Below are 22079 nucleotides of genomic sequence, written 5' to 3' on the forward strand. Positions count from 1 at the left end.
GAAGCGATATAAAAGGAGAAGAGAGAGAGAGGAGAGAGAGGTAGAGAGAGGTAGAGAGGCAGAGTGGTTTAGGGAGGGAACGCCAGAGCTTAGGGCCCAGGCAGCTGAAGGCACGGCCGCCAATGGCAAAGCGAAGGAAATTGGGGATGAATGTGGCCATTCTTCCTGTGTGAGTCTTGGCAGTGAGTGCCGGTGGTATTCAACCATGGGGAACATTACCATTGGGCCCAATCCTAGTCTTACCAGATGTTTGCACGTGTCAATTTCCAGCAGTAGTCATTGGATGGTGATCAGGAATGGAAATCCTGGCCAGTTATTTTCCCTCCATGGCCTGGGAACATCGAGGCTAATTATAGCACCTCCTCTGCTGGCACAGCTGAGTCAGATCCAGCACAGGGACTGAACCTGCTCTGTATGGCTCAGTTCAATAATACGCCGTTTGTGTCAAGAGTTTCATCAGAACAGCTATAAATTTGCATAATTCTGTTAATGCGAAATCAGTAACACAATTCTCGTAGCTGAGTTTACTCTATCAAAGCAAACAGGGTTTGCATTCACTTTAGGTAATGTTGATTTACATTGATTCTCAATCAGTTCACAAACATCAAGATTATAAGGTCATGGGTGGGGTATGGATTAGTGCCTCATATGTTGCCTGTGTTTGTGACATGCATGAGGAATGATTGCGGGAAGGATAGTGGAATTACTTTCACAAAAAGAAAATACTGCAGATGCTGGAAATCTGAAATAAAAACAGAAAATGCTGGAGAAACTCAGCAGGTCAGGCAGCATCTGTGAAGAGAGAAACAGAGTTAGCGTTTCAGATCGATGACCTTTCGTCAGAACTGGAAAAAAGCAGGAAATGGAACAGATTTTTAAGCAAGTGTAGGAGCTGGGAAAGGGGGGAGGGGATGAAAGAACAAAAGGGAAGGTCTGTGATAGGATAGAAGGCAGGAGAGGTTAAGAGACATTAAGAGATATTCAAGGCAAAAGGAGATGGTAATGGGACGGGTTAAGAAACAAAGGATGGCTCTAGATGAAGTGTAAGTTGCGCTGGCAGAATGAAAGACAGCTGCCATGTGGGAGAGAAGAAAAGAAGACACAAACAAAAAGTGTGGAAAAATATATACAGTATATGATAGGGGCCGAGGATATGATCTGAAATTGTTGAACTCTATGTTGAGTCCGGAAGGCTGTAAAGTGCCTAATCGAAAGATGAGGTGCTGTTCCTCGAGCTTACGCTGAGCTTCCGTGGAACAATGCAAGAGGCCGAGGACAGTGAGCTCTGAGTGGGAGTGGAGCGGTGAATTAAAGTGACAGGCGACCGGAAGCTCGGGGTCCCCCTTATGGACTGAATGGAGGTGTTCCGCAAAGCGGTCACCCAATCTGCGTTTGGTCTCCCCAATGTAGAGGAGAACACATCGTGAGCAGTGAATACGGTAATTAAATTGCAAGAAGTACAAGTAAATCGTTGTTTCACCTGGAAGGGATGTTTGGGGCCCTGGACAGTGGGAAGGGGGGGGGGGGGGTAGGTAAAAGGGCATGTGTTGCATCTCCTGCGCTTGCATGGAAAGGTGTCGGGCGAAGGGGAAGGGGTGTTGGGGGTGATAGAGGAGTGGACCAGGGTGTAACGGAGGGAGCGGTCCCTTCGGAATGCTGAAAGGGGAGGTGAGGGGAAGATGTGTTTGGTGGTGGGATCACGGTGGAGATGGCGGAAATAGCGGAGAATGATCCGTTGAATGTGGAGGCTGGTGGGGTGAAAGGTGAGGGCAAGGGGAACTCTATCGTGGTTCTGGGAGGGAGGGGCAGGGGTGAGGGCAGAAGTGCGGGAGATAGAACAGACACGGTCAAGGGCCGTGTCAACCATGGTAGAGGAAAAAGGAAGACATGTCGGAAGCACTGGTATGGAAGGTGGCATCTTCAGAGCAGATGCGGCGGAGATGGAGAAACTGGGAGAATTGAATAGAGTCCTTACAGGAAGCGGGGTGGGAGGAAGTGTAGTCCACGTAGTTGTGGGAGTCAGTGGGCTTGTAGTGAATGTTTGTCAATAACCTATCCCCAGAGATGGAGACGGAGAAGTCGAGGAAGGGAAGGGAAGAGTCGGAGATGGAACATGTGAAGGTGAGGGAAGGGTGGAAATTGGAAGCAAAGTGAATGAAATTTTCTAGTTTAGGGTGAGAGCAGGAAACGGCACTGATACAGTCATCAATGTGCCAGAAAAAGAGGTGAGGGAGGGGACCTGAATAGGACTGGAACAAAGAATGTTCCACTTATCCCACGAAAAGGCAGCATAGCTAGGACCCATGCGGGTTTCCATAGCAACACCTTTGATTAGGAGGAAGTGAGTGGAGTCAAAGGAGAAGTTGTTCAATGTGAGAACAAGTTCAGCCAGGCGGAGGAGGGTGGTGGTGGATGGGGACTGGTTGGGCCTCTGTTACTTTGTTCTTCTAGTTATATGCCTTGAAGTAATGCCGTGGGATATTAGTGCAGGAATAATTAATAAATATAAGAATTTCAGGCAAATGTGTTATTTTAGTTTGTTTAAAATGAATGTCCCTGATAAAATACAAAGTCGAATTTCATGAAGTATTTGTATAGCAGTCTGCCACACCGTAATTTCAAGGCCTATGAGTTTAATGTGGAACATTAAACACCATTTATATTCATGGGTAAAGTTGTATTTTAGATTGCCTCTGCATTAACATCATTTACCATTTAATTGTTAATCAATGTTTAATTCAAATCAAGAACCTCAGTGCATCAAGGGCTTGCCCTTCAATGAAATCTGAAAGACTTCCATTTTGGAGAGTATTACCAGAGATATTAGAGCAACAATAGCACAGGCATCTTCGGCAGAGGTGACACTCACCTTATTGCTGATTGCACATTAAACATACTAATTGGTGATCATTTAAATTTATTTAAAGAAACGAAGGGGGAAAAATTGGGTTGCTTTGCACCTCCTGTTAGTGCCCGCAAAGCACCTAACAACTGGGCACAGCGCCGCTAACGCCTCCCGCAAAATTCAGCGGGAGGTTCGCGGCGGCAGTAGCCAATAGCGGCCTGTGGCACTTCACCTCTGGCGATGTCGTCATCGCTGTGCGCAACGCTCCGCGCCCCGCTCGCACACCGGCCGCAAACTTAGCTCGCGCCCCCGACCTACCGCCGGACACTATGTCCGACAGGGCCAGGGTGCCGTGTTTGCAACCGTGGCGGCGCAAATTAAAGGGCAGGTGCTGGGCGGCCATTTTTTTGGTGCCGCCTGCCAGCACCTGCCCCCTTTCACCTGCTCATGCGAGGTGCCGGCCGCGATCGGTCAGCCCGGCACTCCTCTTGAGTGCCGGGCTCTTTTGCCGGCACCCCGCTCCCCAGTGGTCCAGCAGGGCCCCGGTGCGCGCAGCGCTAGGCCCCTCCCCTTTAATCAGTGGAGGGAGGCCTGTAGTATCCCGGCACTACATGCCGACGTGCGTAGCGCCGCGATATTGAATGGTAGCGCTCCAAGAGGGAGGGGGAGCACTTCCAGTAGCGCCTCGCCTCCTACTTGGGGCGCTACCACTCAATTTACGGTGTGGGGGCGCTAACTTTTGTGGGGCACTAAAAGACTCGGCGAAGTTAGCGCCCCAAAGGGGGCGTGACCCAACTTTTCCCCCTAAGTGATTACGTGAGATGAATGAATAGAAGTAAGAAATGAATTCTACACTTCATTGGAAGACACTGGCAGTGACTTGCATGTTTCATTACAATGCAAGCTTCTAATTGATTACTATATCACTTTAGCTAAAGTCTACCATCCACAGTACATATTCTGTTTGAATGTAACAGTTGCCTTGATATCAGTATTTCTTTGCTTTATCATTCAGAAGTAATATAGAATGCTCACAAGGTTCATAAAATGGATTTATAGCACATCTAAACGGGAGCAGAAGTAATTCAATTTAACCGCTTTATCTTTAGTTCTCATAGAGTCATAGAGTCATAGAGTAATACAGCACGGATAGAGGCCCTTCGGCCCATCGTGTCCGCGCCGGCCATCAAGCCCTGTCTAATCTAATCCCATATTCCAGCATTTGGCCCATAGCCTTGTATGCTATGGCATTTCAAGTGCACATCCAAATGCTTCTTAAATGTTGTGAGGGTTTCTGCCTCCACAACCCTTTCAGGCAGTGAGTTCCAGACTCCAACCACCCTCTGGGTGAAAAAGTTCTTTCTCAAATCCCCTCTAAACCTCCCGCCCTTTACCTTGAATCTATGCCCCCTAGTTATTGACCCCTCTACTAAGGGAAAAAGCTCCTCAGCATCCATCCTATCTATGCCCCTCATAATTTTGTACACCTCAATCATGTCCCCCCTCAGCCTCCTCAGCTCCAAGGAAAACAAACCCAACCTGCCCAGTCTCTCTTCATAGCTGAAGCGCTCCAGCCCTGGTAACATCCTGGTGAACCTCCTCTGCACCCTCTCTAACGCGATCACATCCTTCCTGTAGTGTGGCGACCAGAACTGCACACAATATTCCAGCTGTGGCCTAACCAGTGTTTTATACAGCTCCATCATAACCTCCTTGCTCTTATATTCAATGCCTCGGCTAATGAAGGCAAGTATCCCATATGCCTTTTTTACCACCTTATCCACCTGTTCCGCCGCCTTCAGGGATCTGTGTACTTGCACACCCAGATCCCTCTGACCCTCCGTCTTGCCTAGGGTCTTTCCATTCATTGTGTATTCCTTTGCCTTGTTAGTCCCCCCAAAGTGCATCACCTCGCACTTTTCCGGGTTAAATTCCATTTGCCACTGTTCCGCCCATCTGACCAACCCATCTATATCGTCCTGCAGACTGAGGCTACCCTCCTCGCTATTTACCACCCTACCAATTTTTGTATCATCCGCGAACTTACTGATCATACCCTTTACATTCATATCCAAGTCATTAATGTAGACCACAAACAGCAAGGGACCCAGCACCGATCCCTGTGGTACCCCACTGGCCACAGGCTTCCAGTCACAAAAACAACCTTCGACCAACACCCTCTGCCTTCTGCCACTAAGCCAGTTTTGTATCCAATGTGCCAAGGCACCCTGGATTCCATGGGCTCTTACCTTCTTGACCAGTCTCCTGTGCGGGACTTTATCGAAGGCCTTACTGAAATCCATGTATACCACATCCACTGCGTTACCCTCATCCACACACCTAGTCACCCCCTCAAAAAATTCAATCAAATTAGTCAGACATGATCTTCCCTTGACAAAGCCATGTTGACTATCCCTGATTAATCCTTGCCTCTCCAAGTGGAGACAAATTTTGTCCCTCAGGATTTTTTCCAATAATTTTCCTACCACTGATGTTAGGCTCACTGGCCTGTAGTTCCCCGGTTTTTCCCTACTACCCTTCTTGAATAATGGTACTACATTAGCGGTTCTCCAGTCCTCTGGCACATCCCCTGTGGCCAGAGAGGTCCTGAATATATGTGTTAGAGCCCCCGCAATCTCCTCCTTTGCCTCACACAGCAGCCTGGGATACATTTCATCCGGGCCTGGGGATTTATCCATTTTTAGGCCAGCTAAAACCGCCAATACCTCCTCCCGCTCGATGTTAATATGTTCGAGCATATCACAGTCCCCCCGCCCTATTTCTATGTCTACATCGTCCTTCTCCATAGTGAAAACAGATGCAAAAAATTCATTTAGAACCCCTCCTACATCTTCCGGCTCCACACACAGATTGCCACTTTTGTCCCTAATGGGCCCTATTTTTTCCCTAGTTATCCTCTTACCCTTAATATACTTATAAAACATCTTCGGATTTTCCTTTATTTTGCTTGCCAGTGTTATTTCATGGCCCCTCCTTGATCTCCTAATTTCTTTTTTAAGTATCCCCCTGCACTTTTTGTACTCCTCTAGGGCTTCCTCCGTCTTTAGCCTTTTGTATCTACCAAAAGCCCTCCTTTTTTTCCTAATCCATTCTCGTATATCCCCTGTCATCCAAGGTTCCCTGTGGTTTTTGGAACCACCCTTGACCTTTACGGGAACATGTTGCCATTGTATGATCTCAATCTCCCTTCTGAAAGCCTCCCATTGCTCCGATGCGGATTTTCCTACAAGTAGCTGATCCCAGTCCATTTTGGCCAGATCCTGCCTTATCCTATTAAAATCGGCCTTCCCCCAATTTAGAACCTTTATTTCCGGCCCATCCCTGTCCTTTTCCATGGCCACCTTAAATCTTACCATATTATGGTCACTATCACCAAAGTGCTCACCTACTAGCACTTTTTCCACTTGGCCGGCCACATTCCCTAGAATTAGGTCCAGTACCGCCCCCTCTCTTGTAGGACTTTCTACATGCTGGCTCAAAAAGCTCTCCTGGATGCACTTTAAGAATTCTACACCCTCTGAGCCTTTCACACTCTGACTATCCCAGTTAATATTGGGGAAGTTGAAATCCCCCATTATTATTACCCTATTATTTGCACATTTCTCTGAGATTTGCCTACATATCTGTTCCTCTATCTCCCCCTGACTGTTTGGAGGCCTATAGTACACTCCCAGTTCGGGGGAGAGCAGCAGCGGAGGAGGTGAGCCCGGTATAAAAACCGGCGCCAAGGCAGAGGCCCGACCAGTTCGGGGGAGAGCAGCAGCGGAGGAGGTGAGCCCGGTATAAAAACCGGCGCCAAGGCAGAGGCCCGACCAGTTCGGGGGAGAGCAGCAGCGGAGGAGGTGAGCCCGGTATAAAAACCGGCGCCAAGGCAGAGGCCCGACCAGTTCGGGGGAGAGCAGCAGCGGAGGAGGTGAGCCCGGTATAAAAACCGGCGCCAAGGCAGAGGCCAGACCAGTTCGGGGGAGAGCAGCAGCGGAGGAGGTGAGCCCGGTATAAAAACCGGCGCCAAGGCAGAGGCCCGACCAGTTCGGGGGAGAGCAGCAGCGGAGGAGGTGAGCCCGGTATAAAAACCGGCGCCAAGGCAGAGGCCCGACCAGTTCGGGGGAGAGCAGCAGCGGAGGAGGTGAGCCCGGTATAAAAACCGGCGCCAAGGCAGAGGCCCGACCAGTTCGGGGGAGAGCAGCGGAGGAGGTGAGCCCGGTATAAAAACCGGCACCAAGGCAGAGGCCCGACCAGTTCGGGGGAGAGCAGCAGCGGAGGAGGTGAGCCCGGTATAAAAACCGGCGCCAAGGCAGAGGCCCGACCAGTTCGGGGGAGAGCAGCAGCGGAGGAGGTGAGCCCGGTATAAAAACCGGCGCCAAGGCAGAGGCCCGACCAGTTCGGGGGAGAGCAGCAGCGGAGGAGGTGAGCCCGGTATAAAAACCGGCGCCAAGGCAGAGGCCCGACCAGTTCGGGGGAGAGCAGCAGCGGAGGAGGTGTGCCCGGTATAAAAACCGGCGCCAAGGCAGAGGCCCGACCAGTTCGGGGGAGAGCAGCAGCGGAGGAGGTGAGCCCGGTATAAAAACCGGCGCCAAGGCAGAGGCCCGACCAGTTCGGGGGAGAGCAGCAGCGGAGGAGGTGAGCCCGGTATAAAAACCGGCGCCAAGGCAGAGGCGTACCAAATCAACAGCAGAGGAGAGAGGTAAAAAGTAATCCAAGTGTGACGTCACCAGGGAGCAGGTAAGTGATTGGTTGGTGAGTATTTCTCTCTTTTCAATACAAGCTTGAATTCTGTGGTGTTACATTTCTGTGGTGTAGTGGGGACAGTTGGTAAATAAAGCGCCCTAGAGTATACCTGTAACTGGGGTATTGAATAAATTTTTTAATTAATTAAAGGAGTAAGTCATGGGAGGAGAGCTCAGACCCGTGTTCTGCTCCTCTTGCTCCATGTGGGAAATCAGGGAAGCTGCCAGTGTCCCTGACGACCATGTGTGCGGGAAATGCATCCAGCTGCAGCTACTTGCAGACCGCATTGCGGCGCTCGAGCTGCAGGTGGATGAATTTTGGAGCATGCGCGATGCTGAGAGGCTCGTGGATAGCACGTTTAGCGAGTTGTTCACGCCTCAGGGCAGGGCAGCACAGGGGGTGACCATCAGGCGGAGCAACAAAGGCAGGCAGGTAGTGCAGGGAACCCCTGCGGGCATCCCCCTTTCAAACAAGTATACCGCTTTGGATACTGTTGAGGGGGATGACTCACCAGGGGAAGGCAGCAGCAGCCAACTTCCTGGCACTGGGGGTGCTCCTGCTGCCCAGGAAGGGGGGAAAAAGAGTGGGAGAGCAATAGTGGTAGGGGATTCTATAGTAAGGGGAACAGATAGGCGTTTCTGTGGCCGTAGACGTGAATCCAGGATGGTTTGTTGCCTCCCTGGTGCCAGGGTCAAGGATGTCACTGAGCGGCTGCAGGGCATTCTGGAGGGGGAGGGTGAACAGCCAATGGTCGTGGTCCACATTGGTACCAACGACATAGGTAAAAAGAGGGATGAGGTCCTGCATCAAGAATTTAGGGAGCTAGGTAACAGATTAAAGAGCAGGACCTCAAAGGTTGTAATCTCTGGATTACTCCCAGTGCCACGTGCTAGTAAGTATAGGAATGGGAGGATAGAGCAGATGAATGCGTGGCTAAAGAGTTGGTGTAGGGGGGAGGGTTTTACTTTCCTGGATCACTGGGCCTGCTTCTGGGAAAGGTGGGACTTGTACAAGTCGGACGGGTTGCACCTGAACCAGAGCGGGACAAATATCCTTGCGGGGAGGTTTGCTAGCACTGTTGGGGGGGGTTTAAACTAACTTGGCAGGGGGATGGGATACAGAGGGGAGCTGAAATAGGGGGGGATGTGCTGCCAATTATAGAGAAAAAAACAAGTCAGCTTGGTAGACAGGGCAAATATATAAGGGCTTGTCAAAAAACTGTTATATTATTACAGCATCCACCTCTTGGGTAGCAGTTATTTCTTTTACAAGACTTTTCAAGGATATATATATATTATATATAATTGTACTACGCAACCCAGTTAGATATGAAATGGGTCTCATATGGAGCTTTATTGGCAAGAATATGAAAATGTACAACATAGAATAAAATATTAAATACAGTTACAGCAAAAAGAGGATCACAGCTTAAAGTGTTGCCGAACCATCAGTACACCTTTTTTGACCGGTAATAAACCACCTGCTTTGTTGGAAATTACTTGTAGTGCATTTTGCTTATTATTATTGCTGGCGTACATTATTGTAGCAGGATCCACAGGGATATTGCAGCACAGTGTCAACTGAACACAATCACGGAAGACATGTACAGCTGAACTCGCTTCCCTGTACGACTGGTTGGTGTAGAAGAATCATCACAAAGCTGCCTTAACCAACGCCTAATGAAGTCCAACATTTAATGTTAAACCAGAAAAGTAATATTACATGAGAGCAATACTTACCAAGAGTGTACTGTGTGGTATAAAGTTTTGTTTAAAAAGTGGCCAATTTTCATAGCTAATTCACAAACCTTTAAAAAATTTAATTGTAGATAAATTCAGCTGGGAACATGGGATCCATGCAATCCCATTTTTTGGATCTTTTTAGTGTATTCTGGATAAGTTGCTATTATAGTGTACTAAGTGCATGCAGCCTGTAGTTTTGTTATATAACCTTCTATTTAAAATATGACTAAAATTTGAAACATGATTTTCATCTAAACTACCAATTCATATTGAATTAGGTACACCTATGCTAGATTCTACCTATGGAATGCTCTCTAATACTCCATTACTTTTTGTCTTTTCTTTTTGTCTACTTCTAGGACTCTCTCTAGCTCCTCTTCCATCTTCCTCCAAGCCCTATCCGAGTTCATCTCCTCAATGAGACCCACCCCCTGCTCCCTTGATCCTATTCCTACTAAACTTCTGACCACCCAACTTCCCTTCCTGACCCCCATGGTAGCTGACATTGTAAAGGGTTCCTTCGCCTTAGTTGCTGTTGTGTCTTCCTTTCAAAACCACCATCGTAACTCACATCTCAAAAAAAAACCAGCCTGAACTCCTTTGTCCTTGCAAACTCCCGACCCATCTCCAACCTACCTTTCCTCTCCAAAGTCCTTGACCATGTTGTTGCCTCCCAAATCTGTTCCCACCTTTCAGGTGTTTAAATCTCTCCAATTTGGTTTCCATGCCTGACACAGTGCCAAAATAGTCCCAAAGTCACAAATTGACGTTCTCTGTGACCGTGACCATGGTGCCTCATCATTCATCCTCCTTGATATCTCGATACTTCTGCACCTTTGATAAGGTTAATAACATCCTCCTCCTTCAATGCTTCTCCTCCACAGTCTAACTCAGTTTGACTGCCCTTGCTTAGTTTTACTCTTGCCTATCTGATGATAGCTAGAACATCTCCAGCAGTGTAGCACTGTCACCTGTTCCACCCCCTCCCTGGCCACTGTCTTAGCCTAAACCAAACTGTTCGCAAATTCAGTGTCTTATTCATCCCCAAGTTGAGCCCATGTCCTCGCCATCACAAACACTGCCTACTTTCACTTCTGTAACCTCGCCAAACTCTGCCCTTGCCTCAGCCTATCTGCTGCTGAAACCCACATCTATGTCACCTCCAGACTCAACTATTCCGATGCTCTCTTCTCTGGTCACCCATCCTTCATCCTCTGTAAATTTCAGCTCATCCTAAACTCCCCTGCCATATCTTGTCCTGCGCCATTCCACTCACCCAACATTCCCGTCCTCACTGACCTACATTGGCTCCCAGTCCCTCAATGTCCCTAATATAAAATTTCCATCTTCGTGTTTAAATCCCTTCATGGCCTTGCGCTTTCCTATCTCTGTAACCTCCTGCAGCACTCTCTGTTCTGACTCTAGCCTCTTGTGCATCCACTCTCCCATCACCCCACTATTGATGGTAGTGCCTTCAGCCACCTAGGCCCTTCATTCTGCAATCTCCTCCCTATATTCCTCCACCTCTCTATCCTCCTTACAAACTACCTTTTGACCAACTTTTGGTCACCCCTCCTAATATCTCCTTCTTTGGCTCACCTTCAATGTTTTGGTTAAGCCTCTGTTGAATGCCTTGGAATGTTTTTCTACATTAAAGGCGCGATATAAATGCAAGTTGTTGTTAATTTCCCACAGGAAAGATTTGTAGTATCATTGTAGATTTTCCAGTGGCAAATGCTTATCTGGTTTTTCTTACAAAATGTCTAAAATCTAGCGAAAATGCCTTTCCATTCAGGAACTGGAAAGTAACCCTGATCTTTTTGTTTGGAGGACCATATCTGCTTTGGAGATGTTACTCTACATGCCAATAATTTTGATTTTGTTAATTTGTCCTTGGGATGTGGGCATTTATTGCCCATCTCTACTTGCACTGAGAAGATGTTGGTGGGCCTTCTTCTTGAGAACTAGCCCTTGTGGTGACGGTGCTCCTACACTGGTGTTAGATGGGGAATTCCAGGATTCTGACCTAGTGGCAAAGAAAGAAATGCAGTATGTGTCCAAGTCGGCATGGTGTGTGAAGTGGAGGGGAACTTGGAGGTGATGGCATTCCCGCAATGTTGCTGGTCTTGTTCTTCTTGGTAGTAGAGGTCACGGAGGAGGGAATTAAAACTACAGGACACTATTCCTTACCTTGCTAATTAAGAAAAACGAAATGCAGTTGTCCTCCATCAGTCTCCAGGAGTATTTCCTGTTAAACAGCAAACTGCATATATCCACGCCTTTAGCAATTTTTTAGTCTTCTCAAAGTTTTACAAAATCTCCATTCCCTCTGAGCCCGTATTTGATGGGAAAGTTTAGATGTTATCCGATGGTGCTTCAGCAATGAGGATTACAATAAAAACCTCTGCCGATGTAAAGTCACTTAACCGGATGAGTATTTACATTATTTAATTACATATACAGAACTAAACTCTATTAAAAGTCTTTGCAAGTTATTTAGAATTGTAATATTCAGTTGCCGAATGCAGCCAGAGTGAGCTTCAATCACTTTGTCATTCTATTAGCGCGTATAGATTTACCATTACCTTTTAAGGCCAAATTCTCAGCTTCCTTTGGGGTCCTAAAGGAGATAGGGTCACTAGCTGGGCTCACGCCACTCAGGCTAATCGACTGAACGTGGACAATATACTCAGTGTCCTCCTCTAAATCCCACAGTGCACAGGAACGGGTTGTGGTATTCACTTCCTGGATGAGGCGTAGCATTCGCACATCCTTTTTCTAGAAATAAAAAGTATACTTGTTAAGGTTGAATGACAAATTTACACTTTGAACATTTATAACAAAATCAATGGGATGATGCATTACTTTGAGTTTGAGAATTGAGAGACATTCCCTTAATACCAATAAGTGCTATTTCAATTCTGCAATTAATTCACTGGTTAGATCCAGACTGGAGAAGTAAGTCAGTTTGCAAGATGGGGCGGGGGGGGCGGGGAGACCAGTAGCAATGGGCCGAGCAGCAGAATCAGGTTTTAACTTTTTCTTTGGAAACGGTTGAACTGTCACCTCTAAAGTCTGGTTAAGTAAGGTTCTCATGGTAATCACCTATACACACGTTTTACATAGCCAGAGGAGTTACTGTGCATGTAAGGTTACACTGCAATTATGCATCATATAGATAGCTGTGTACAGCAGTACACTAAACTGGGAATTTTCCAAGAGGAGAATTTACCCTGAAAATGAAAGATGCTAGCAGCATATTGTCATTTATTTTAGCTTCGTTGCTTGCAGTTATAGCATTTCCCTCTGCCCTGTTAAATATTCAGGGATTTTTTAAGGATTGAGGCTGTTTATGTCGTTTCTGTGCAAAACCTTTCAGCACTGCACACAGGGAACACAAGACTCCTGAGATTACAATGTGACAGATAGTCATGAATATTCTAAAAAAGTCAAAACATAGAACATATCAGTTTAAATATTTGATTTCCATTAACTTTGAATTGCGTTTAATTTCAGTTTCATGGAATATAATTGTTATCATCACTCTCCAGAGGGGACAACAATAGAACAACTGACTGAGATTTATTTGTTCACATCTGTTTCCTGACTGCATAATGCCTCTGTTATGGTAGATAAATAAAATAAGCTCAAGAATAAACAGTTGGAGGAACTGCTGTAGCTTTTAATAATTATCACCACATTCACATTTAATCATCTAGATTTCCCCTCCAATGCAACTCATTAACATGAAGCAATATTGCTGCTTGTTGCCAGATACATTAATGACATCATTCATACCACGGTGCTTCTCGAGTCTACACACAAACTGGAGTCCAAGAAGATAGAGCTGTGCCTCCTTGTCAATGTAGAGATTGCATTTGGAGGGATGTGCCATGTTATTGGTGAGTGTCTACATGATGTTCTAGCACTCTAGATGGTGGATGTTGTAGGACAGGCGCTGTCTGGGGGGGGGCAATTTGTTTGGAGTGCTCTGGAGGTCTCCACCATGAGGGCATTCTCAGTGGTCCAAACATCCCGTTGGGCAGACTAGCATTGTTCAGGCACACACGGTTAACATGGGGGCTCCACTGGATCAAGGAGAAGGAAGTCCGAACACTGCCTGGGTATTAAAGGCAACAGTAATGTTAAAGGGGCTTGTAAAATGGAAGTCCCACAGGGAATCCAGAAGGATTTTGAATTCCACAGGTAATGAGAGCAGGATTTTTTTAAAATCTTGGTAGCTTCTGATGAACAGTGGTATGTTTCTAGTTTTATTCATGCCTGCCAGAAACTCCGATTTGCATGTCAGTGGTCTTCATGCATATTCATCTAGTGCTGTCCCCTGTGAATGAGCTTGTGCTGCTGTGTCATGGAACACAGGAACAGGAGCAGGCCATTCAGCCCCTTGAGCCTGTTCTGCCATTCAATGAGATCATGGCTGATCTGCGACCTAACTCCAGATACCCGCCTTTGCCCCATATCCCTTATTACCTTTGGTTAACAGAAATCTATCAATCTCAGATTTAAAATTAACAATTGACCCAGCATCAACTGCAGTTAGCAGAAGAGAGTTCCAAACTTCTACCAGTCTTTGCAAGTGTTTCCTAAATTCACTCATGAAAGGCCTGGCTCTAATTTTTAGGCTATGTTCACATGTCCTAAATTACCCAACCAATGGAAACAGTTTCTCTCCATCTACCCTGTCAGTTCCCCATAATATCTTGAAAACTCCTAGGGCTGAAATGGCAGGAAGTCTCATTGATTTATGCAAATCAGGATCCTATTTTTTTTAAATTTGTTTATGGGATGTGGGCGTCGCTGGCAAGGCCAGCATTTATTGCCCATCCCTAAATACATACATAGGACCCTAATGTACAAGTCCCACCCAGAGGAATTCTACATAAAGCAGCCAACCAGCACTCCTTAAACAGATGCAGAAACTCATGGGTACTCCCCTGAAAAGAAGGACATTTGAGGAACATCGTACCTACGTGCAGGCTTCTGAGGTCAGTCTCCGAGGATGTGTAGTGAATGACAGGTGTAACTCTCGAGTCTATTGTTCTCATTTTGCAACATCAGGGAAGCTTTTTCTTAATTGCATAAAGCAATGGAACATTTGGCAGCTTCAGTGAAATCTGCACTAGGCTCCCAGCTAAGAAGCAGCCAGACACGATTTGGCACCTCGACCTCCATGGAAGCACAGATTGCAGCCCTGCTGGCAATGAGAGAGAGAACAGAGAGCGGCCTGCACCACGGCTTCCAGACCATGGCCACCACACTGCACGCCGCTGTCTGCCAGGGCTTTCAGGATCTGATAGCTGCCCTCAGACCAACTGATCAGAGGGGCCACAGATCCAGGGCCCAGTGGAACTGCAATGACTGGAATCAACTTGCCTAATCCTGCTGTTTCTCAGGGCAGCAGTACATGCCAAGTCTTCTATCAAAATACAGAGGATCTGACTGGCAAATATTTCAATAAAGTACAGAGTCTGAGGGTGGACTGATTTATTTTCTAATCTTTTAAAAGAAAATGGAAAATGATTGAATCAGATGAGTGACTGCACTGAAGAAAAGTTTATTGTGCTAAGTGCTAATGGACCCTAGAGGCTGGCTTCATTTACTCAATCCCACCTTAAATTGGGCAGCAGAGAATGATGGAAATTTGTGTAGAGGCCTACCAAGTATATGTGTGAAAGGAATAAGAATTAAAAAAGTTAAAGGAGTTCTCTAGGAAAGGCTCATAAAAATCATATTTGTGTACCGTCTCGTCGTAGCTGGCACGTCCTAAGGGCAAACATTAAATTTCCAATTCTCTGCAGAATTTAGATGAACCTCCAACAGCCATCCCATGTGTGATGAATGCCCCATCACAGGTGTCACAATTATTTCAGGGACTGCAAATGATTCAGAGAGAATGCGGCACGTTGAGTGAGTCACTCCACTGACTGCACTTATTAAAGTGTTATCCGGGCACACTGCCCTCCCAGCAGGCAGTCCTTTTACATCTCAATTCTTCAAGTTTCTGCATCTTTTTAAAATTATATTTCTGTCTCCATGCCATCCTCTTTCGAATAGGTGAGCCGGATAATGTGGGGATGTCAACTACTCCATGGCTACTGTTATTGTCACTTCATCATCCAACTTAAGATACACGACGTGCAGCAAGGTGGATCTGGATTTTCTCTACCCCTCTCAATAATAATGCTTCCCCATCTCAAGGCCTGCTCATGCACTGGTAAAATTCATCCAGAGTGGATAATGGAATAGGATATTAGTCAAGGCTGGAATTGAAAACCAACTCCTCTGAATGAAGTCCAATTTTACCACACTATTTGTAATGCATTCTAATTTACACATTCAGTTTTGTGTATCCTTATCTGAGGAAGGATGTTCTTGCCATGGAGAGAGTGCAGCGAAGATTCACCAGACTGATACCTGGGATAGCAGGAATGACGTATGAGGAGAGATTGGGTCGATTGGGCTTATATTCGCTAGAGTTTAGAAGAATGAGAGGGGATCTCATTGAAACTTATAAAATTCTAACAGGACTAGACAGACTAGATGCAGGAAGGATGTTCCCGATGGTGGGGGAGTCCAGAACCAGGGGTCACAGTCTAAAGATAAGGGGTAAGCCATTTAGGACAGAGATGAGGAGGAATTCTTCACCCAGAGAGTGGTGAACCTGTGGAATTCTCTACCACAGAAGACAGTTGAAGCCAATTCATTAAATATATTCAAGAAGGAGTTAGATATATTTCTTAAGGCTAAAGGGATCAAGGGATATGGGGTGAAAGCAGGGACAGGGTACTGAATTTGGATGATCAGCCATGATCTCATTGAATGGCAGAGCAGGCTCGAGGGGCCGAATGGCCTACTCCTGCTCCTATCTTCTATGTTTCTATGTTGTGTACAGTGGAGCTTGCCTCAATGCTATATAAGCCCATATTTATCTGTCGTTTGCAGGATTTATAGCTGGAGTACCTTGTGTTATTGGTATTTCATACACTTTACAATAAAACCGAATATTGCTAAATCAAAGACAACCTTAAAATTGAAACTAATATTGACAATAAAGCAGCTCTACATCAAACTGTTGGATTCTGTGGCAGAGCCGATAATATTGTTGCATATTTTTGTTATGTTTCACAGGAAGATCAGAACCTTTGTTCAGAAGCCCTGAAAAAAATCTATTTAAGCAGTCTTTTTAACATTAATCATTCCAGTTAATAGTCATCCAGGCTTGCTCATGCAGCAGGTCCCTCATTCATCACTTTCTCCCTGGCTGATAATGCTGAAAGTGAGACCATTCTCAAGTCCAACAGACCCTCGGGGTTACTCTGAGTTCTGCCCATCATTAGTTGTGAAGTTCTCTGCCCTTGAGCTTGGGGACAGTAAGTTGAGTAACAGAAACTTGAACTTTTAGGCACTTTTGGGGAGATGAACAATATCCATCCTGATCTTAATGACATGACAGTAATTGAAAACTAGTTGCTTTCAGCTAAGTAGATCACTCCTGTCTAAAGATTTTATACAAACAATCTACCTTTGGATGCTAATTATGCAGGGGGAAGAAATTTATTGCCATCAAATTTGGTAGCCCAGGAATATTTTCAGTTGGTCAAAGACAAGGCCCATCTCTTGTATCTGGCTATACTTCAGAGTTCAGTCGCAATTGCCACACACCAAAAAAATGGACACATTTCAGAACCATTTTCCATTGTGTTATGTAAATGATTCAGGGCTGTGCCAGCAATTTAAAAAAAAATTCATATGGGATATGGGCGTCGCTGGCAAGGCCAGCATTTATTGCCCATCCCTAGTTCCTAGCCGCCTTCTTGAACTGCTGCCGTCCGTGTGGTGAAGGTACTCCCACAGTGCTGTTAGGGAGGGAGTTCCAGGACTTTGACCCAGTGACGATGAAGGAATGATGATATATTTCCAAGTCAGGATGGTGTGTGACTTGGAGGGGAACTTGGAGGTGGTGGTGTTCCCAAGAGCCTGCTGCCCTTGTCCTTCTAGGTGGAAGAGGTTCCGGGTTTGGGAGGTGCTGCCGAAGACGCCTTGGCGAGTTGCTGCAGTGCATCTTGTAGATGGTACACACTGCAGCCACGGTGCGCCGGTGGTGTCTCTCCACCTGGTAAAACTACCAAATTTCACAATGTTTATACCATGCTGAGACTGCAGCAGACATTCATTGTCATGATGAAGATCTAGATAGAGTAAAAATGGTCAAATTTTAAAATCTACCAGCTTGACTAATATTCAATAACGTGGAATTACTGAGCTACTTTGAATTTTTGCTCTCTGTTATAGTACACCAAAAGCCATAGCAACCTTTCTGAGGCAATGTCGGAAATAGCAATTGTGAATGCACGAGGCGCTTTATTTTCTTACAAAAATGTTAAGAAAATGCTATCTATGTCACCGGGCTACGTTGTGTTGCAGCGCACTCGCCATTCAGAGGTTGCAGCTTACCATGGTGCACATTTATTGGATTTTGTTCCCCCCCAAAAAAACTCTTTTGGAGGTACTTTCATACTTCTTGTTTTTTTTCCACAGTACAACAAAGATGTTGAGGAACAACTGCAACACAAGAGTGGGGAGGAATTAGAATCCAAAAGTACTGATCAAGCAAATACAATAATACCTGCTGTGATATAGCATAGCCAATAACAGCATCTCCATCAGGAACCTCCCATGATACCACCGCCGAGTTGGCCTGCAGATGCCGGATGGTGACATTGACGGGAGCCGCTGGTATGTCTATAATTGGAGAAAAGAACCAAATTAAAACAAGTCTCTTCACTTGCCGCTCTTGAAATCTAATTTAAAAGAATGGTTTCCCCACTCACTGTTCACCAAAATCGTCCTTTTAGTTTGAATTTGCACAACCTCCATCAAAATTAAACTGTTCTTTGTTTTTTTTTTCTATTCTTACCAAAAATGAGGGATGACAGTGCTTGGGAATTAAGTATTTCAAAGTCAGGTACAGTGCAAGACAAATACGTCACACACTCCCCTCACACTGTACAGAGCGTGTAACTTAATCCTCGTCTTAGAAGAACACCTCTGCTGTGTTAGTGTGACATTTCCATTTGTCACACTGTCATACTCAAAGTAGAATTGCCAAGTCAGTGTCATATCTGAAAGCAGTTTTTGTTCGATTTAGTCTTCCTAAGCACATCTCATTTATCAAGAGATAAATGTATAAAATGATATATATTTAAGTTTCTCCGTGACAGTATCATGACTGCCTCTAGATTACCGTCTGATCAGTAATTCACAAAATAAGTCCTTGTGGTCCAAAATGAATTGATATTTTTGTGACAGTGAGATAGAAAAGATTTGGATAACTTCCATCTGACTCTAGTATCTTAACTCAGAATATACTTTTTGTTTTGAAGAATATATAGATGTTTTTAAATCGCCGTAGAGGTGTGATTCACCAATTAACAAATGGATGGAAATTTATTTCAAGGATACATATTTCTGTTACAAAGATATAATACCAATCCCATCTGGTGGATTTGGTGCTGTTTTGCTGAGTGAGCCTTTACTGAACCTTTGACACAAAGACAGAACAGAGCTGTAACGAAACAGAACAATCATAAGCCACATTCATCCTTGCATTGGTAAATCATGCACAATTTTCAACCCTCTTGTGTAAATCGTACATGAAATATTACTTATGCAAAACACCAAAACAAACCATGTTACTTATGGCAGAAAAAAACCAACAGAACAAATAAAATTTCACTTCTCTGACACCTGGATGTATATGGGTTTTCTATTGCTCCATCCAATATATCCGTAGTAGTATCCAGCAAACAGGGCAGCACCAACATAAATACATTGATTGCACTAGGTTTGCCACCTGTCCCATTTTAAACAGGCAGTCCAGAAACAACTATGTTTGATTTTTTTAAAATAAAAGACCATTTTTGCACTTGCATAATGGCTGGATTTTGCGGGGGGTCAGCGAGCGCGATCGGTGGCAGGTCGGGTGGGAAAGTTTTTCCCCACAGGTTGAGCCCCCACTGTGAATCCGCCGCCATGCACCTTTACCAAATGTTGGGTCTGCCAGCGCTGAGTGACACGCAACGGCGGGGTAGGCAATTAAAATCATTAGTAGCTTGTTTACAGCCACAATGTTTTCCCCAACTTTTTGGATTTGACAGGTCGCCCACTGGTTTCCCACTGTGCCTAGACCTCATCCGTGAAGCTGAGGCAGGAGGTCAGTGGCCATTGAATCAGCTGATGAGTTGACAGCTTCAAATGTCAAGTCAAAGCTCCCAGCTGATTGAGATATGTTCCCTTAACCATTAGCCTCTCTAAACTGCATTTCCACTACAGGTTCAAGATGCTGCAAGTCTTTACACAAGTCTCCATCCAGCCTGACCTCATTACCTCTCCCACCATTGAGAGATCGCTTCGGTCATCTCTACTTCACCTGCCATCTATTCTATCAGCATTGATGCCCTTGAAACTCTCTCACCTTGGTCCTCAGAATCCCACCATGATCAGCCCAACACCAGCATCACCAGGCACACCAGCAGCACCAACCTTCTCCGTAATCACCTGATGCTGCACAGGACATCAGCACCCGACTACATTGCTGCCCAGGAGGCCAGAGATAGCCTCACCATAGCCAGATTTACTTCACTTGACGCTGTACACCCTGGTTGCCACATGATGCGCCAGGTTGGCACCACCCCACACCAACACCATAAAACATCCCTACAATGCCCAAGCCATTCCTTTCATACTCATGACCATTGCGGGGGGTACCGTTATGTCTCACCATTCACTACAACTCATTAAGCCACTTGCAAAGGTGCACACAAATCTGTCCAAGAACGCAAAATGTTGAAAATAAAGCTTTCAATGTTTGACACCATATTAACAGACACTTTACATGAACATTGCAGAAAACACCCAAGTACCTGCCCTTGTGTGTTGTTAGTTGGCATGATTGCACTAGGATGAGGGCGAGTGTGAGGGGTGGTTAGTGAGATGGGGATGTGATAATGTAGATAGAGAGGGATGGATGGAAGTGCAAGGTAAGTTGGTGTGAGTAAGGATGTGCAGGGGTAGGGTAGGGAATTATGGGGATGTGATGAGAAGCACAGCAGGATGAGGTTGAGTGTGGCTTTGTACTAACGTTTCGTGATCTACTGAGATCATTGAAACATTTGCGGCACTGCACCCAGGTCCTCCTGACCACATCCCTGCTTGTGTCCTCCTATGCATGTGCAACCAGGCTGTGTTAATCTCCATGGGAGGTCTCTTCCGCCCATGGGAAGGGAAGAGGACCTCCTTGTGTGCGGGAGTCATGGGAGAGCCTGGGTGCAGCCCTGTACAGCTGTGCAGTGATTGTCAGTGTTTGCAGCACCTCAATGCTGTAGAGCACTGACAGCACAACCGTCAAAATCAATTTGGCCATGGTCCCTTTAAGGAAACTGGCTGATGACACGTCATCAAATGACGTCACCAGACCCACTTCCTCTAATTGGCTGGGAAACGCACTGGGCGGGGCTTAACAAGCTCAATCAGGGGAAAATCATTTCACAGAGCAGGATGGAGCCAGCAGCGGGGTCCGGACCCGCCGAGGGTTGGAAAATTGCACCTAAGTCTTATGATGTGAAGGCATTGGCTTTCGAGCTAAATGAGGATTCTGATGAATTTTCATCAGCAAAGTAAATCACAGAACTCAAGGCAAGATCACATCCCCTGACTGGTTTTGGACTTGATGAAAAGTGACACTTCTCATTTCCACAAAAAGATGTACATACATATCGTGCTTCTAATAATTATTATTTTCTAATTCTATTTTTTCATGCCTGTGGCAATATAAATCACCAGAACAAAACTTTTCAGGTTGGACTACAGATTACTGAGTACTAATAAAACGAAAAAGTTCGTATTATTAACCTAAAAATGTAAATTATTTATAAAATAATTTGTTCAATATTTCTTTCAAGAGAAGTTTCACCTCTGTTTCCCTGTGGTGTTTCTTTTCTGACATTTAAACCGGCAATTTTGCACTTGTCTCCTGGCAGAAATAATGGGCCGTATTTTCCGATCGGAGGCTTCCCGCGTGCGGAGGCCTCCGATCTGGAAAAAATCTACGAACTTACCGGAGGGCTCCCGAGGTGCCTACACTTTCGCTCCTGGGCCTCTCTAAACTCGAAGTGCGCAGGGCCCACGTATCCCAGGGGTGCATGCAGTTAGCAAGCGTCCCTGGGATCACGTGGGCCACGGAGAGCCAATCAAAGAAGGGAATCTCCCTTCATACACTTGACAGATAGACCTGTCAAATATATGAATGGAGATCAAAGAAAAAACACTGTAAAACATTAAATAAATGTAAAAAAATCATATTTTAAAAATTAGTTGAAATTACAATAAATTAAATATTTAAAACAAAAATCTAATTTTTTGAAAAAAATAATAAAGTTTTTTACAGGGCCAAAAATAAACTTACCTTTTTTAAAAGTATTTTTAAATGATAAATGAGTGAAAACATTTTTTTTTACTTTTTTCAAATCTTATGCTGGTAAAAGCAGGCCTTACGCCTGCTTTTACCAGGCGTAAGAAATTCTAAGGGTTTTCTGCGGGCGGAGGTTTTCCAGAAAGCGGAACTCTCCACCCGCAGAGGCCCTTCTCCAGGGCAGGCGTCCGATCTGCAAAGAGGATTCTTGACAGATCGGAAATACCGGTTTTCAGCGTATGCGCTTCGCATG

At 45.5% G+C, this 22079-nt stretch overlaps 1 protein-coding gene across 1 annotated transcript in view; it reads right to left on the reverse strand.

Annotated features, from left to right (window-relative positions):
* fndc5a (fibronectin type III domain containing 5a) overlaps positions 1-22079 on the reverse strand; it is a 185056-nt gene that overhangs the window by 49806 nt on the left and 113171 nt on the right. The window contains exons 2-3 of the mRNA XM_085963179.1: positions 17984-18099; positions 11922-12114 (exon numbers count right to left, since the gene is read on the reverse strand). Coding sequence (XP_085819305.1) covers positions 11922-12114; positions 17984-18099 — 309 coding nt within the window. The remainder of the gene's footprint in view (positions 1-11921; positions 12115-17983; positions 18100-22079) is intronic.

The sequence above is a fragment of the Somniosus microcephalus genome, chromosome 20 (assembly GCF_052327205.1).
Source record: "Somniosus microcephalus isolate GS21.2 chromosome 20, FLI_Smic_1.0, whole genome shotgun sequence".
In the NCBI taxonomy this organism is placed as follows: domain Eukaryota; kingdom Metazoa; phylum Chordata; class Chondrichthyes; order Squaliformes; family Somniosidae; genus Somniosus; species Somniosus microcephalus.